Source organism: Pomacea canaliculata, linkage group LG14, assembly GCF_003073045.1.
Source record: "Pomacea canaliculata isolate SZHN2017 linkage group LG14, ASM307304v1, whole genome shotgun sequence".
NCBI classification, from domain to species: Eukaryota; Metazoa; Mollusca; class Gastropoda; order Architaenioglossa; family Ampullariidae; genus Pomacea; species Pomacea canaliculata.
Window position 1 is genome coordinate 7578204 of NC_037603.1, and position 18452 is coordinate 7596655.

Sequence of the window (18452 nt, forward strand, 5' to 3'; positions counted from 1 at the left end):
CAAGTAAATGTTAAAGGTGTAAAGGAAGGGGTTCAGCGCCGAGTTTACAGGTAAAATAAAAATAGCCATCGCCACATTCACCTCTCCCGAGATGGGAAAGTCATAGGTGGCGAGAATTCCAGTCAAACCCACAGGAAACCAGCAAACAAAGTCCGACATCACTACAGTGATTAGCCGTCGTGCTACAGTAATGTCTTTAGTAGCTTTGGATGTGCTGGACACACACATGGAGGTCGCGCGAATAGACCAATAAATTAACACCTGACCGACAAAAATGAAAAGAAAACAAATAAAATTCAGCACAACCATCACGATAAATGAATACTTACGACCAGGGAAATCCACCCTCGACGTAGGAAGTGGAATACAAATACTAGTCTGGCTGTAAAACTGCCAGTGTGACGTCATAGGAAGACAAGGGGTCACAGCTAAGGTCACACCTGCCAGCCACACAAGTCCGCATGTAAGCTGTGCTGAACGTTTCCTAAAATGAAAAGAACTAAAAGGGAAACGAAGAACCAAAAAGCGGTCAGTAGTGATTAGAAAGATGATAAAGACAGATATCTCCATGGACAACAAACACGTGAAGCCTGCAGTCTTGCACAAACCGCTGTTTCTCCACTCCATGTCCTCCCACAAGTAAGAGCCTCTGTACCTGTGATCGGCCACACCGATAATGAGTAAATACACACCCATGAGACAGTCGGCCACACACAGGTTGGTGACAAAGACATCGTAGCCCACGTTACCTGTGCTGTTGTGGAAGATGAAGCGGTAAAGCAGTGTGCCGACATTTCCTAGTAAGGCCAGCGAGGCAAAGATGGCGAGTGCCACGCGGTACAGGTTGGAGCGCAGCAGATCGTCACAGGAAGACACTTCATCGGAGGGAGCGTGACAGTTGAGCACGTTGAACCCTCGGGGTAGTGTCGCCGGACAGCACAGCTTGTAGTTGTCAGCATAAACAGTCTCTAGTCGGTCTAAAGCCTGAAATATTCCTCTTGGGAAATGTGTAATCGGGCATTGCCGTAGATCAAGCACGTGTAAGTTATTCATTCTAGAAAAGCCTTGACCTGTCACATATTTTATCTGACTACCAGAGATATTTAAAATTGTTAAAGTCGAGAAGAAGGTCAATACTTCAAAGTCAATTTCTGAAATTAGGATATGGGACATGTCAAAGATCTTGAGAGGACTTGAATAAAGGACATCGCGGAAGTAAAGACGTTTCAAAGGATTATTGCTTAATTTCAGAAAGTCAATGTTTGCCAGACCAGCCAAATGGCTGCTTCTTATTTCTGTTAACTCATTGTTGCTGAGATCCAGAGTACGGAGATTGGGCAACACGACTTCATGCAGTTCAGTCAGATTACACTTGACTAGACTGAGATGAACGAGGAAGGTGTTGTTCCACAGGTCAGCGAGGGTCATCGAGGTCCCGCTGGCATCCAGATATCGAATGTTAGAATAGTCAGCAGCATGGAAAATGTCAGAACAAATGAATTCCCAGCCATGACAGACACAGTTGTGTGGACATGTCTCATTACACAATATTTCATCATCACGCTGTGGACAATGGTACTCCCCGTCACACACGTGACTCTCGTGAACACACACCTGAGAGCCGCGACAACGGTAGAAGCCGGGACACGTGTACCTGTCACATTCAGCCTCGTCTTCGTGACCAGGACAGTCGTACATCTCGTTACATCGGAGGTAGACAGGAAGACAAACCTGGTGTAGACTGTCGCACGTGAAGTCGGACAAAGGACAAGTAAACGTCGATGTGTCAGACGAGTTGTAATCAGTAAAAATGAACAAGCCACCTTGGAATTGAAGTCTTACAGGTGCTGTAAAAACCAATTCCTCAGAGAGAAGTCTCTCGGACACAGAACTTTTGTGACACATGTCTTCGTCTTTGTAATCATCACAGTCCATCTGGTTGTCACAGAGTTTGCTTTCGTCAACACACTGCCAAGAGAACACGTGTTGTTATTCTTCTATAATTGGAAACAGTTGGTATAAGTCTTAGTAGAAAAGAGACTTACATGGAACCCGCCTTAAAGTTTATTACTACTTTTGAACAGATGTAGTCAGGGTTTAGGACAATTCAAGCAGAAAAACATTATAACAGTTACATAAGCCAAAATAGAAAAAATATAAATAGTGATACTAAATAAGAAGTCTTGTGGTAAAAGATACCTGTAAGTATGTACTATATGTATTAGAGATATAGGGCGATTGGTGGCTAGTATTAGTTTGTGTTTCTACGTACCGCGAAAGGGAGGATCTTACCAGAAAATATCAAATGTCTAGATTGCAAAGAGGTTCCAAAGAATGTTTGGATGTTTTTCTTAGCCAAGTGGCAATGTCTAAGACACTAGGTACGATCAGTATGTTTTTTTTCTTCACTAAGTCCTAGATCAGAAATGCAATGACCTTTTCTGCCGGAAGTGTAAATTAAAGTAAATAGAATATCAATCGATGTCCTTCACAACGTCATTAAATGTATCTATAAATAAAATTTAACATATTTTTCTGTAATTTTTATTTTAAATTAATATAACGATAAAACAAACCTTTCTACCGCTGCACAGGACAGACGATGGATTATCACAAACTGGGAAGGAGCAGAAATCCTCGTCACTTCCGTCTTTACAGTCAGGCCGATGGTCACACACTAACGTGTAGGGGACGCTACTCTGCACACTGCTGCACTTAAAGAACGGCGGAAGTGACGTCAGTGGTGCAAAACAGGAAGTCGTGTCGCCATAGTTACCAGACCAACAGGCAGAGGCGCCATCACAAGCCAGGAACACGTGAGTGAAGTGATTAGCGGGGCATCGGATGTACGCAGCCTGGTGGACATTGGATGTTTGAAGTTTAGACATCGCTGATATCTACAGCAACGACATCATCAGGTATTACAACAACGATAAACTATTCAACCCTGATATCTACAGCAATGACATCATCAGGTGTTACAACAACAATAAACTATCTGATATATTCTGGCACTATACGTACGTTTTATTTATTGTTTTAAAAATCACAGTTACCTGTATGAGGTTGTTACTGACCTTTGACAGTTTGTCAGAAGGTTGATGTGTAGAGATCACTGCCGGCTGATGTTGTGTAAAAGTACCCGAAAGCTGGCACGTGCGGCACGTGATGATGTAAGCGGCGTTACATTCTCTTTTCGCCACGTAAGCAAAGAGGCGTTTATACGGAAAAGAGGTGACATAGAAATAAAAACAGTGTTGTACACCAGTATTATACCACGTGCTTCTGGTATGTGCGACAGTCTTGTCAAGCCACTGTAAACTGTGTCTATACCTGGAAAAATAAAATAAAGGAAATCTGTTTTTTGATGTTAGTTACACAAGCTATACGTGATCAGACCTAAAATAATGTATCGTAAGTAATACTTACATCGGTGATAATACTTGCGGCATCGACTTCAGGCCGATGGAAAAGAGGGCCGACACATTTAGCAGGTGTAGCACACTCTGCAGACGGTCTAACATGTGTTGTGTACTCAGACTGACCAGTTGCCCTCCTCGGTCCTGACACCATTGGTCAAGGGACCAAGTCGAGGTTTGATTTACACGTGAAATAGCAATACAGCGCCCGTCCACCTGAAACACTCCCTGTTTGAATGTGCCATCACCCTGCCAGCAACCACCTTCTGCCTCCTTGTCGTTACAGTCAAACATCAAGATACAGGGAGTGTCCTGCCACATGTCCGGCCAGTCTGGAACCGAACAGTTCCACCTGTCTCCGGACAGCTCAACAGGTGGTTGTGACTTGTGGTGAAAATCAAACGTCATCGTGAAGTTCCTTTCTACAATCTGGTGATGATAAGCTTTAAATTCTATGGATATCCATTCGGAAGAAAAAGTGAGGGCACGACAAGTATTTTCTGATAAGTTGCATAAATGATACGTTAGGGTGTTGTTGTCTGTGTGGAAGGTCACATGATCAAAGTACTGTATTCCCCAACAATTATATCTATCAAGGATCAGGCGAAGGACAATAATGTTGTTGTTTGGAGCCTTCAGGTGCACAGAGGATTTTACAAATGGCGGAAAGTCGTTTTTGCTCCAATTTTGAATCTCGATGTTACCTGTGAATTATTCGAAAATCAAAAGTGACATAAGCCGATACTAATTACACTCTAAACCAGAAGCGCAACAGTTTTACTGTTACTAAACACTCATAAATGTTTAATTAATTTTACTTGATGCGTTGAAATATATTCACAGAACACTTAGACTAAATGTATAAACATGTTTATGTAAAAACATTTTCAGGTTTATTATTTGATGTTACTACAATTGCCTGAAATTTGTCTTGTTATGAACAAGTTATGTACAAAGTTATTTTGTAGACCTGGTCTAATGCGAATAATTTGTGTCTCATCGTTCATATTACCGTGGTATTGACTTTGTTGGTTTTTCTGTACACCATTAACTACTGGAAACATATTAAGTGCGAATAAGCAACTCCGTACACAAAAATGTGTTTATCCTGTTTTGCTTTTTCGTTTAAACCTTGAAAATTTTGCTTAAGATTGAATTAATGTATCTAATATAAAAATTTCATTAAATTAACAAACCTGAAGTTGAGGAATTAAAGAAGATTTCAAGCTGCGGGCGACTAGTCTCTGTCAAAGTGCTGATGTTTACGGTGATTTTGAAAGGAAATCTTATCAACATGGGTATAATAAGGGTCAAATTAAAGGTCAAGTGTCGAGAGTAGGTAACAAAGGTTTCAGGCAGCATCGATGGACACTCAGTGAACATGGTCTCATCTGTGTCGTCCAGCAAGGAGATGTTAACACCGGCACAATTTGTTTTCAGGTTTTTTACCTTCACAACAGCCACCATCCCTTGGGGAACACTCACATGCACGGCGCAAACAAAGTGTCACTTGACCAAATTTGATAAAAATGTTTTGAATTAAAAAACCAGTTGATGATGCCCTCCTTCTCGATGGTATGTCTGACAAAGCGGTTAGAGCAATTTGTGAGTTCGAGATAGAGGTCAGGTGACCTGTCCATCTGACGTGAGCTCTGAGACGAATGACTTCCGTTTACTACGTCGTGCAGCCCGACACCGAGGTCGTGACCGGAAGTAGTCACCATCGTTGTGCTCATGTCACCATCGTCACTATGATGTCGTGACTCTTGACTCGTGTGGTACGAGTGGTCGTCCCGTCTGGTATAGGAATATGAGTTTTGATGGTGAACTGCACTGTGTGGAGTGAAGCTTACCTCCCCTGATGTGACGCGGGTCATCACTCCGCTGACAGTTTGTGTAAAGAGTCGGATGTGAAGTGAAAGTAAAGGATGCTAACGATGGTTGTGATGTTCATTGCCATGACGACGAGTCGTCTGTTCTGTCTGAAAATAAACAGAACCGTGGGTAGCAAGCGTCTATTCACAGCTACCCGGAGAGAACTGGCTACAGGGCTAGGGACCATGAAGTGACTACCATCTGATAGTACAATACATAATCTTGTCTGTGAAGTTCCTTCGACTGCTTTGTTAAATCCACTGCGTTATAAAGATATCTCAGACAATATTCTAGCAATGTTTTAAAAGAAAAACAAATATATTTCGTTAAGTTAAGAAAAATATTTTGACAAAGGTGCTTAAAAGCAGAAAAACTTGACGAAAGACATTAAATTACATTTTATTCTCCATTTTGCATAAAACTATACCGCCTTTTACTACTTTCAGTCAAATTTATTTATCGTATTTAAGTAAAATTATTTTTTGTTTCCTTTTCAGCAGTTTCACATGAACAACGAAAATACGAAACTTACAGTCAGACATCTTTGTCTCGTTTTGATCACTGTGATTTTTAAGTCTGTTTTACAATGTATTAATTTATCTAGGTGTTTAAAAAATGCTGGGTAAAGAAAATTTCTTTAAAGCGAAGAAACCTGATCCTTTAATTTTCTGCTCTTATTTGTTTGTTTTTGTTTTTTTTTACAATTCTTCCAGACACTTGTTAGTTGGCATTTTGTGTGTGTGTGTGTGTGAGTGTGATGTACAGTGTCTGACAAAATTAAAAATATTTACATCATCGACTTCAGATTTACAAACAAAACAAAACAGAACAAACAAACTGTGAGTATTAGTCTTTATTCAGTTTTTCAATGAATGGCAGGACAATTACTTAAATAACTGTGAGCTAAGATGTAGGGGGAGAGCAGAGGGTGGGTGGTTTGGTAGATAGAGAGAGAAATTGTGATTGGCTGTGTGTGAGACGCACGCGCGACATACGTCACTAAGTATCCCAGCAGCAGCCTGGAGGCTGGCAGAATGCAATCAGACCTTGCAGTGTGTTGTCCGGAGACAACCAACACGTCGCCTGTTCAAAGCCCAGTGTTTCTATACAAATGCTGTTACCACGTGAGACTGTCAGATAAGAGAGACAGAGACAGTAAGAGAGAGAGAGAGAGGTTAGTGAGAATAAAAAAAAACAACAAACAAAAAACAAAATATACCCCATAATGTAAGTGCCGGCGTATTTTGTTGTTGTCAATAATGTCAGTTAGTATCTTTATTTAGTTATCGCGCTTTACAACGAGAATCAGTCAAAAAAAAAAAAAAAAAAAATAAGCGCTTTGCACGTGCAGTCGAGGGCTTCGCAAGGCGGATTCTTTGTCACTGTAATATGTTTCTGGCGGCATGGATGCTTATACTGTATATTGAATTCGTTTGCCATCAAGAAAAATCTATAAATAGTTTTAGTAGCAAAAGATAAACTATTAATGACGTTTCATTGCCAAAGTTATTTACAAAGCATTCGGTGAAGATCACGTGGCAAGTGCAATATTCAGTCACGTGTCACCGTCTAAAAACCTTCCTTCTCTCAAGCTGCCTATTTCTGTCTGAGTGATGATTTCAGAGGAATTAAAGATATTTATTTTGGAGTATTGACATTAATTGAGAATATGAAGTGCATACACATGAGAACATTCAAGTGTTTATTTTTCAGAGAGACAACGGATGCTCGCATTAACGATTAAAACTATATTTCATGGCAACAGGGAAAAAGATTAAATTATCCAATGGAAAAAAGCAACACTGAGGGCTAAATACTGATGATGATGTTTCTGGCTGTTTTTCACATTAATATAGTTTTTTTTTTCAAACGGTAAGTGAAGGCTTCTATAAAAGTACTATATGCTGTTAAATTGTATCTTAATAAATTAGGTATTAGGTGAATTGCTGCTGCTGCTGATGATGATCTGATTACCCTCTATAGCGGCGACTGTGATTTTTCACATAACCTCACCCCCACTCTCTCTCTCTCTCTGTTTGCACACCGCAGGCTCTCCAATGTATCCACAGCTTTTCTGCAACATTTTTATTCACACAAAAGTTTTCTCAGATTTCGATTCAAGTTTTATTGTTTCCTGTGAAGCGTCCTACTGTCTCCGCTATTGTTCCTAGGGCAGGCCCGGGGAAAACTGCCATTGTACCCTTCCAGCAGGTGAGCAGGTCTGACGTCACGTGGTCTTTGTGTTTCACTTGCACCCTGAAGATGATTTGATCGTTAACAAGTAATGAAACAGCACGACCTGTTTAATGGCGAAAGTTTGTTGTTTTATTATTATCAAGCTACATGTAACGACTTTGTGGGTGTACAGGGAACAGGGTGGTTAAGTGGCTCAACCACTGCCCTCCAGGTCCGCTCACCTGTCGTTTGGGATCAAAAGCTAGCAACTGGGTGTCCACCGCCTTACATTGGGGTGGGCACTGCCCTGTGAGTGGTTTGTGATGGTGGATGTGAGAACACTCGGGTCTTATCCTCACCCCCTTGGGGAGCGTTAGGGTCTAACTTATGACTGCATTGTTACATGGGGGACTACATGCTAATGTACAAGAACGATAACTCCTTGTATAAACGCTCAGACTACCAGGCTTCACCCTGAGTACAGGCGTGTACCCTGAGTACGTTAATCAATTAATGATTAGTTGACCATCGTGTCGCTTTGTCCAGATAGAGAATAACTTGTACATTTACTTCCTTCTGTTACCCAACTTGTAATCACGTGATAAAGATGTTTGACCTTTGCTTCCTGACCTTTTTGTTTCCCCTGCTATTTTTCCCCCGACTCTTCAAGTACCCATACCTCGATCACATGTCTTGCGATACTAGTTAAAAGACTATGTTCAAGCTGTTCAGCCTCACTAAACCTTGTTAACTGAGAAGGAGAGAAGGATTCGAGCATTCAGGAAACTACTCCGAGTCTCAAACAAGAAATAGAAAAAGATGCTGCATGTCATCGTCCTTCCCCTTCTCTGCCCAATGACTAGTTCTGCTACATCTCATCGTCTTACCTCCACTCCTTCCCCCGAGACGACTAGTTCTGGTAAGTCAAGGACGGCAGGACTACTACCATTCCGACTAGCACCTGTTAAGGGAAGGACGACGAGGACAATGATGATGATGATGATGATGATGATGATGATGATGAGGAGGAGGAGGAGGAGGAGGAGGAGGAGAAGAGAAAGAGGAGGAGGAGGAAGAGAAAGAGGAGGAGGAGAAGAAGTACACATTACAATTTTTTTACTTTAAAACAAAATTTAATACAAGTAAGCGATGTATTCTTCCAGGAAAACAAATACTTTAAAGTAGGTTTTTAACGGAGAGCTTCGTCAAACTATCAAAATTATGTAATCCAAAGGAAAATGAGAGGTTTGAAATACTGTTTAGGGTTTTTAAACAAACATAAATGTCTTGCAGAACTTCGTACTTAATCTTTTATTGTATTTTCTCAATGCAAGCAATCAGTCATTCAATCTCATGTTAAAAGAATAATAAATGAACACACATATAGAGTATGTTAGTATGTATATTTCATATTTATTAATAAATAAAATTGGATTATGTTCACAGAATATATACTAATTAATAAAGCAAAGAAAAACATTACTTACCCGTAATAAATAATAAATAATAACAAATACTATACATTGTATTAAATCCTCGGTCTGTCGATCGTCTTAAAAGATTTAGTCCGTTTGTCGAGAAACAAATAAGTAGGATACATAAACGGAATAATTATAGAGACAAAATCCAAGATAAATATAAAAATCAGGGGAGACGGAGATTTGAAGAAATCAAAGTGTCGATACAGTTTTGTTAATGTTTATCAATATTGGACGATTTGAAAAAAAAACTAACACTCCTGTTCTAAAATAACGAGTTGTTATGACATTGTTTGGCTGTACAAGACATTAACGGCAGCTCTGTGGAGCAACTGCTCTTTCTTCGAGAGACACATCGACGGCCGCTGTCTTTGATTAGCAAAACTGAGTTTTAATGAATAACAATTCCACTCTAAAGAGAAAAACAAAGACCTCGACAAAGAGACCACGAAAACACGTGTTTAAAAGTGTAATAACAATCGAGTGCTACAGAAATGGTTAACTAGATGTGGTCAAATTATTTACAAGAAAGTAAGTAGAAAATTGCCACAAAGTACACAGGGTGGGTTGAGGGGTGTGACACCCTGTGTACAAGGCCCTCCCCTGCATGTAAACAAGGGAAAGAGAAATCACCAGACCACGTGCTAAGCTCCCCCCGTGTCACGCTTGACCGGGTGGGGGCTGGTGGGTGTTGGTTTGACCCCAGCAGGCACCTAGAGACTGGCCGGTAGTTGAGGTCACCTTGGTAGTGATCCGTTAGTCCTGTGCGGGGTCACAACAGTTCTAGTGACAAATAAAGGTCAGGGGACGGACTAGTGACCTAACGGACTGGTCAACAGACTTGTGATGACAATAATATTGTGTAAACAACGGGTGTGTCGCGTGCTGCCGGTAGGCGTGGGGCGGGAGAAGGTAGTCGGTGAGGCGGGGAGATTCTTACATCACCGCGTGTTACGTCATTTTTGTCTTTTTTACGTCATTGTCACGTGCGGTGACGGGAGGGTTTCCGGTGTAGACGAACATTCCTTCAATTGTCTTCAGTAGTGCCAATCGTTCATCGTCAGATCATCGCCAGTCGGTCCGGACAGGACAAAAGAAGCAAACAGGAGATAAAAAAAAATAGAATGAAGATTGTTGAATATCATAAATATTTGGATGTCATTGGCGGTTGAAGTTCAAGTCTACTCTGTCCGATCCAACAAACTTTGGCCGGAATATTGCATTTACGGCTTGTCATGTGATGTGTTTGACAGGTGTTGTTACCCGTGTTTACAGGTGTTGTCTATTATCTAATAATGTAATAATAACAACTGTATAGTCACTATAGTGCAATGGAGGGAGAAAAGCAGCAGGAAGGGCCGTAACTTGGGAACTCGACCACCCCCCCATCTCCCCTCCTTAGCTGTAGTGATCACACAACACATCCGAGACGCGGCAATAAATATAATTCAATTTATTTCTATTTTATTTTAGTGTAGAATAGGATAGACAATTATTCGTTGTTTTGTCGTCTATCCATGTGGACTTTATAACCCATCTAAACATCCGGGTATTGCTTTATGCAGAGGCGGCGTTAGGACCACGCGGAGCCAGGGGCCGACCATCCGCGCGAGGCCGGGGTCATGGAGTACGTGTATCAACATCCCTACCGATATGATGCCGGAAGCACTGATTTATATCCAGTTAGATAGGCTGGATTAATTTCGCGGAATAACGCACGAATTTAGTGTTTTAACTGTTCGTAACCTCTTCCACCGTTTGTGACAGTAGCGGTTTCTTCTTAAAGCGAAATAATATGGTGACGATAACTTAATAAACTGCTTGTTGTTATTGTCGGGTTTAATGTGAGGACATGGGTTCAATAATTTGCTTAATTAGAACTTAGAAGTGTTTTCTGAACGTTAGTTATTTGTCACAACATGTTTACCACAGCGAGTAAGTGTTTTACATAGCAGTAAGTCATAAAGATGACCTCAGGTAAGGTGACCAGACGTTTCGGAGGCGAAAGCGGGACACGTGCCGATGATGGTGTCGTCACTGTCAAAAAACGCCGATAAATAGGGGGGGGGGGACTTTCCTCTGACTGCCGAGTAGTGATGCTTTCAACGGCAGATCTGTCCACGCCACTACAGTATTCCATTTTAAATAGAAAACCGGTATTCAAAATTTAAATTAAAATATTCCTACCTTATCTACCGCTCAGCCAACTTTGCGGACGTGCAGGTGAGGCGCTGTGTAAATTATCATGCCAATAATAGTTCGGCAACTTCGTCATCTTGCGAGGCTGTTGCTCCCAAACCGTACTTCATAGACCGTGAATCTCCTTGTAAAGTTTCGGTCATTGCATGATAGTGTCATACATTTTTTCCACAAGGATTTCCTGAATTTTCGCTGTCAAAGTTGCACTTCACAATTAAAAGTCCTTTCAATGTTTCCACCTTTTCACTGGTGATGTTCGTATCGTCCCCGACATAAGTTCAGTCACTGATCCGTACTCAAAGAAAACGATTACTGGAAGTGAATAAAATGCCGGGCAGCGGAAAACACGCGGGGGACGAAATGCCGAGAGGTGAGGGAAACGTGCTGACGTAGGCTTGATGAGATGGCAGGGTATCTGATGTACCCGGGCGCTGCGGTTGTGAGGGGGCCCGGCCTTGGTCAGCGGATTGTTTTCCTTCTTTTTCTTTTCTCTTACAGAAAGGTCTGAAGAAGGAACACCCAAGCATTACACGTGCAGATGTTAAGGTTCAAGTCTGCAGTATACAGTGTCCAGACCTAAGGTAGGCGGGGTCATCGGGGTAGCGGGCCTGGGGTCAGAGGGCCGCTGGACACAATGATTTATGGCGCATGAACCGTTTAGAAGAACGTTCGTGCATTGAGGTCGCTGGATTAATTAATGTGCCACTTGGGGGACCTGCAAGCAAGTTGGAATCGACAGTAAAGAGGTGGATATGTTACAGATGTATGGCCACGCTGTGAATGTAGAGGATGGGGCCCGCCGCTGGCACTACAACCTCAAAGCCCGAAGTGAGATGTCAAAGGAACTTGTTTCGTAGTTACTTCTCGACACAGTGAAACTTTCTCTTCCCGTCTCTCCATCACCAAGCAAACTACATTAGTCTACAACTCTATACCAGGGGTACGGCCTGTGGATGCCTTTGGATCGGCATCGTCTGCCAAAATGTAAAAAGAACTTGTTTTCTTTTTCTTTTTTTAAATCAGCCTAGCTTAATTTGCTAAAAATGTATTTTATCCAGTATAACAGAGTTATAAATCAGCAGTCCGTAGCATTCCAACACACACAAAGTAAAAAGATAAAAAAATAATAACTGACATGTCTGATGGAGTCGTTAGCGGCTGCCTTCAAAGGGGTGTAGTCAGCTGCTGGCGTGGGTTGCCACTGGGAGGTGGGGGAACTCGGACAACGGTAACCAAAGAAGCTGACACCTTAAAGAGGGACGAGCAGACGACCACCAGCGATGTACCAGCGGCGCGTGCAATAAGATATCGGCCGGCAGGTCATTATGGTCACGGGTCAAACACCGGAGCCCTCAGAGCTAAGAAAAAGAAATAGGGATCAACAAGACACCGCCAAAAGGCAAAAGCCAAAACCAAAGGCGCGGATGAGCATCAATGTACGGTATTTTTAAAGACAAGCGGGACATTGATGGACTTGCCACATAGCAGGACATTGGGCGTCCAGCTCGGACATTTTATGAGCAGCCGGGACACGAGGTCAAAAGCGTCTGGTCACTTTACCTCGGGGCTGAAGCGCGGGGCCCCTTCGAGAGCGGGTCTGGGGCGACCGCACCATTTGCCACCCCCTAACGCCGCCGCTGGCTTTATGCAGTAATACTGATGTTGTGAACATGCAACTCATCTTACCAGAGGTTAAATAAATGATGCTAGTGTTTGTAACCATTCTGTTAATGTTATCTTCTCACAGCAGTGTCACTGTCAGCAACTAGTTCCTGTGTTCCTCCCACCTACTCTGTCGCTCCAACTGTCATCACTGAGAATAACCACCTGCGGTACAATCTTTGGCGAATTTAAGTTGACACATGAGTCGTTTCTGTCTTTCCTCTTCTCTAGCACGCCGTCGCCGCTCCAAGTAAATGTTAAAGGTGTAAAGGAAGGGGTTCAGCGCCGAGTTTACAGGCAAAATAAAAATAGCCATCGCCACATTCACCTCTCCCGAGATGGGAAAGTCATAGGTGGCGAGAATTCCTGTCAAACCCACAGGAAACCAGCAAACAAAGTCCGACATGACTACAGTGATTAGCCGTCGTGCTACAGTAATGTCTTTAGTAGCTTTGGATGTGCTGGACACACACATGGAGGTCGCGCGAATAGACCAGTAAATTAACACTTGACCGATAAAAATGAAAAGAAAACAAATAAAATTCAGCACAACCACAACAATAAAGGAATATTTACGACCAGGAAAATCCACCCTCGACGTAGGAAGTGGAATACAAATACTAGTCTGGCTGTAAAACTGCCAGTGTGACGTCATAGGAAGACACGGGTCACAGCTAAGGTCACACCTGCCAGCCACAAGTCCGCATGTAAGCTGTGCTGAACGTTTCCTAAAATGAAAGGAACTAAAAGGGAAACGAAGAACCAAAAAGCGGTCAGTAGTGATTAGAAAGATGATAAAGACAGATATCTCCATGGACAACAAACACGTGAAGCCTGCAGTCTTGCACAAACCGCTGTTTCTCCACTCCATGTCCTCCACAAGTAAGAGCCTCTGTACCTGTGATCGGCCACACCGATAATGAGTAAATACACACCCATGAGACAGTCGGCCACACACAGGTTGGTGACAAAGACATCGTAGCCCACGTGACCTGTGCTGTTGTGGAAGATGAAGCGTAAAGCAGTGTGCCGACATTTCCTAGTAAGGCCAGCGAGGCAAAGATGGCGAGTGCCACGCGGTACAGGTTGGAGCGCAGCAGATCGTCACAGGAAGACACTTCATCGGAGGGAGCGTGACAGTTGAGCACGTTGAACCCTCGGGGTAGAGTCGCCGGACAGCACAGCTTGTAGTTGTCAGCATAAACAGTCTCTAGTCCGGACAGAGCCTGGAATATTTACTTTGGGAACACAGTGATTTGGCATTGGCGAAGATCTAGCACGCGCAAATGATTCATTCTAGGAAAGCTTTGTCCTGTCACGTGATTTATCGGACTGCTAGAGAGATTTAATATCGTTAAAGTTGAGAAGAAGGTGAACATTTTAAAATCAATTTCTGTTATTGTCACATGCGACATGTCCAATACTTTAAGAGGATTTGCGTGAGCGAAATCATCGAAAGATAATTGTTTTAGAGGATTGTTACTTATCTTCACATACTCCATATTTACTAAACCAGCGAAATCCCTGCTCGTTATATGAGTTAACTCATTGTTGCTCAGGTCCAGAATACGTAGGTTGGGCAAAACGGCTTCATGCAGTTTAGTCAGATTACACCGGACTAGACTGAGATGAACGAGGAAGGTGTTGTTCCACAGGTCAGCGAGGGTCATCGAGGTCCCGCTGGCATCCAGATATCGAATGTTAGAATAGTCAGCAGCAGGGAAAATATCAGAACAAATGAATTCCCAGCCATGACAGACACAGTTGTGTGGACATGTTTCATTACACAATATTTCATCATCACGCTGTGGACAATGGTACGTCCCGTCACACACGTGACTCTCGTGAACACACACCTGAGAGCCGCGACAACGGTAGAAGCCGGGACACGTGTACCTGTCACATTCAGCCTCGTCCTCGTGACCAGGACAGTCGTACATCTCATTACAACGGAGGTAGACAGGAAGACAAATCTTCTGAAGGCTTCCGCATATAAAGTGTGAATCAGGACAAGAGAACGCCGACAGTTCAGGTGTGGTGTAATTACTAAAAATAAACAGTCCTTTACGAAAATCAAGTCTTGAAGAAGTTGCTAACAACAAGTCCGTAAAGTAACTCCTGCGAGAAGTTGTTGAGGAACACTGATGTTCGTCTGTATAGTCATCACAGTCCACTTGACCATCACACACTTTCCTCTGATTAACACACTGCCAGTAACACAGGCTGTCATTCAATGTTGTCAGTAAAATTAATTTAGAGAAAAACAGGAATATAATAATAAGAGCAATAGAAATTTTTCAAAACTTGTAACAAGTATTTTTTTTTGGGTAAGATTTAAAGAGAAAAGTAGAGCCCGTGATAGCAATACTGGGCAGTAAAGGAAGAAATTTTAACAAATTACCCTTCATGTATACGTTTATTGTAAAATATTCGTTTATATATTATGATACATATTACAAATGAAATAATTTGTGCATGATTTTACATCACAATCACTTATTGCAGAAAAATGAAGAAAATATACTTAAAATACAAGACTTGTCTGTATAATACATTCTAGGGTTTGTCAACGTGTCTTTAATGTAAAACTTATTCATATTACAATTTAAGAGCACCTGTTGTTTTACATTAGAATTCACAACATAACTCTTACATGGTTTAAAGAATCCGAAGTGTTTTATTTTTGTTACATTCTTAAAACCATCGGAATTCTTGTGTTGACTTTATTCTCCAAAGAGATTACGGGAGGCTAGTATCCTGGATGTGGGGATAGTGCCAGAAAATATTATCTCTGAGTATTGAGAGCAAAAACTTATTAGAGAATAACACGTTGCAACTTTATTAATTAGCGTCAGTTTTTTTTTCTTTACAAAAGCATGAAATGTGCCGGTTTCCTAGCACCTACGTGCTTGTGTCTTTTCTAGTTGTACTTCTCTGAATAATCTAACTTTGTATCACGGCAATTCAGTATCTGTAATTTAAGCCCAATATGTTTATTTTAATTTTACCTTAAAGTAATGGAATAATTAAAAACAAACCTTTCTACCGCTGCACAGGAGAGACGATGGATTATCACAAACTGGGAAGGAGCAGAAATCCTCGTCACTTCCGTCTTTACAGTCAGGCCGATGGTCACACACTAACGTGTAGGGGACGCTATCCTGCACACCGCTGCACTTAAAGAACGGCGGAAGTGACGTCAGTGGTGCCGAATAGGAAGTCGTGTCGCCATAGTTACCAGACCAACAGTCAGAGGCGCCATCACAAGCCAGGAACACGTGAGTGAAGTGATTAGCGGGGCATCGGATGTACGCAGCCTGGTGAACATTGGATGTTTGAAGTTTAGACATCGCTGATATCTACAGCAACGACATCATCAGGTAGTACAACAACAATAAACTATCACACCCTGATATCTACAGCAACGACATCATCAGGTAGTACAACATCAATAAACTATCCACCCTGATATCTACAGCAATGACATCATCAGGTAGTACAACATCAATAAACTATCCACCCTGATATCTACAGCAATGACATCATCAGACAATACAAAATATGGAAAGTACTAGGATACCATTACGTGGAGATGTACACAGGACAGGGCTGTTACTGACCTTTGACCATATGTCAGAGGGATGCTGTGTAGAAATCACTGGCAGCTGTTCTTGTCTACGAATACTCGGAAGCTGGCATAAGCGACACGTGATGGATTTAAGACTTTTACATTCAACTGTCAAGAGGTCAGGACAAGAAATGTGTTGCCCAATAGAACCCATTTTCATACAAAGGCAATATCTTACAGCAAAAGTAAATATTGTAACGTTCATGTGAACGACAGTTTGATCAAGCCACTGTAAGCTTTTTTCATACCTGAAAGATAAGAGCAATCAGTTGTTAATAAGTTAGTTAGACAAACCAATATTGGGGATAAACTCCGAAGAAGCAAATGGACAAAATTCTGTCTTACAAACATAAGCTGTGAATTGCATTGTTGCTTACATTGGTGATGATGTAGGAGGCATGGTCGTCAGGCCAATGAAAATACTGTAGTGCGTATAAAGACTTCGTATCAGTGTCGGCAGACGGTCTTTCAATCTTCTCGTACTCAGACTCACTAGTTGTCCTCCACGTTCCTGGCACCAGTCGTTCTCGAAGTCCCAAGTCGAGGTTTGATTTACACTCGCAATAGCAATGCATCGCCCGTCCACCTGAAACACTCCCTGTCTGAATGTGCCATCACCCTGCCAGCAACCAACTTCTGCCTCCTTGTCGTTACAGTCAAACATCAAGATACAGGGAGTGTCCTGCCACATGTCCGGCCAGTCTCTAACCGAACAGTTCCACCTGTCTCCGGACAGCTCAGCAGGTGGTTGTGACTTGTGTTGATAACTAAAAGTTATTGTAAAGTCATTTACTTCATATGTCTGATAACTTACAAGTTCTATAAGGACCCACCCAGAATAAAAAGCAAGGCCATTGCAAGTATTTATCGGTGATTTGCATAACTCGTACGTTAAGGTGTTGTTGTTTGTGCCAAAGGTCACTTTATCAGAGTACCTGTTGTTTATGCAAATATAATTTTGAATGATGAGATGAAGGACGATAATGTGGTCAGCTGGAGCCGTCAGGCGTTGAGACGTTTTTACGAAAGGCAGAAATAATCCGTTGTTTATCCAGTTTTTCATCTCAATTTTGCCTGTTAAAGATTGGAATGTGAAATCAATATTGACATAAGAAATAAGTAATAGTAAATAATTATAATTAGACTCTTAACCAAGACACATCAGTCCTGCACACTTTATTGTTAATAAACACTTTCACTATCATGCATGCTTGACTGCATTTGTCGTGGATGTAGTATTTACAGAAAGAACTGTGAAGATAATCTCTGTCGATGGAAGTTATTCTACCTGCTTGTGACGGGCAGGGACTGCATTTTCCAACAGACACCTGTTTAACTCCTTGCATTTAAGGCCATCCCCCTCCCCTAGTAAACCTCCATAGTAATGGAATGTTGATGTCAAGATTAAATACCTCAGCAAGAAGATCGAATTTCCCGAAAGACTGCAGAGGGACGGAAACGAAAAACTAAACGTGAAGATCTCAATTATCTTATTGCCACTGGTGCTGTTGTTGTTTGTGTCCTTTGTCAACAAGATAATGCCAGGTTAGTTTGGACAAGTAACTCACGAATATCTTGTGTGTCAAAGCTCACATTGCCATCATATACATCCTGCTGCTGACGGCGTAAAATAGCATAAATAAAGCAACAAGGCTGAACGATCGTCTCCATCAGTTCTAATTAATTATAACTAAGACTGCATCGATGTCTCTAATATAAAATAATACTGAAGTAACTAACCTGATGTCGAGGAATTAAAGATGATTTCAAGCTGTGGGCGACTGGTCTCTGACAGTGAGGTGATGTTTACCGCCATTTTCAACGGACTCAGTCTTTTCAGCATGGTTATATTTAAGGTCAAATTAAAGCTAACAGAATTGGAACAGATAATAAATGTTCGAGGAAAATCCAAGTGACAGCCAGTGAATAGTGTGACACCTGAGCCGTCAAGTACAGTGATGTCGACAGCGGCACAGTTTGTCGTCGGGTATTTCACAACCTCAACAGCCACCGCCC

At 41.9% G+C, this 18452-nt stretch overlaps 1 protein-coding gene across 1 annotated transcript; it reads right to left on the reverse strand.

The window, feature by feature from the left end:
* Window positions 1-15728: 15728 nt before the first annotated feature.
* Window positions 15729-17517, reverse strand: LOC112555583. Its single transcript, XM_025224016.1, has 3 exons — window positions 16814-17517; window positions 16429-16684; window positions 15729-15779 (listed from the first exon to the last, which is right to left on the reverse strand). The coding sequence occupies exons 1-3, from the start codon at window positions 17497-17499 to the stop codon at window positions 15729-15731; spliced, it is 993 nt and encodes a 330-aa protein (XP_025079801.1). The 5' UTR covers window positions 17500-17517.
* Between the last annotated feature and the right edge of the window lie 935 nt (window positions 17518-18452).

Bases quoted from the DNA above. Each gene is read 5' to 3' on its own strand.
- LOC112555583 (XM_025224016.1), bottom strand. From the start codon at position 17,499: ATGAAAAACTGGATAAACAACGGATTATTTCTGCCTTTCGTAAAAACG. The intron at 16,685-16,813 runs GTAAGCAACAAT...CTTATCTTTCAG, and splicing joins CCTCCTACATCATCACCAAT to GTATGAAAAAAGCTTACAGT. The intron at 15,780-16,428 runs GTCAGTAACAGC...CTTAAATTACAG, and splicing joins CCTCTGACATATGGTCAAAG to ATACTGAATTGCCGTGATAC.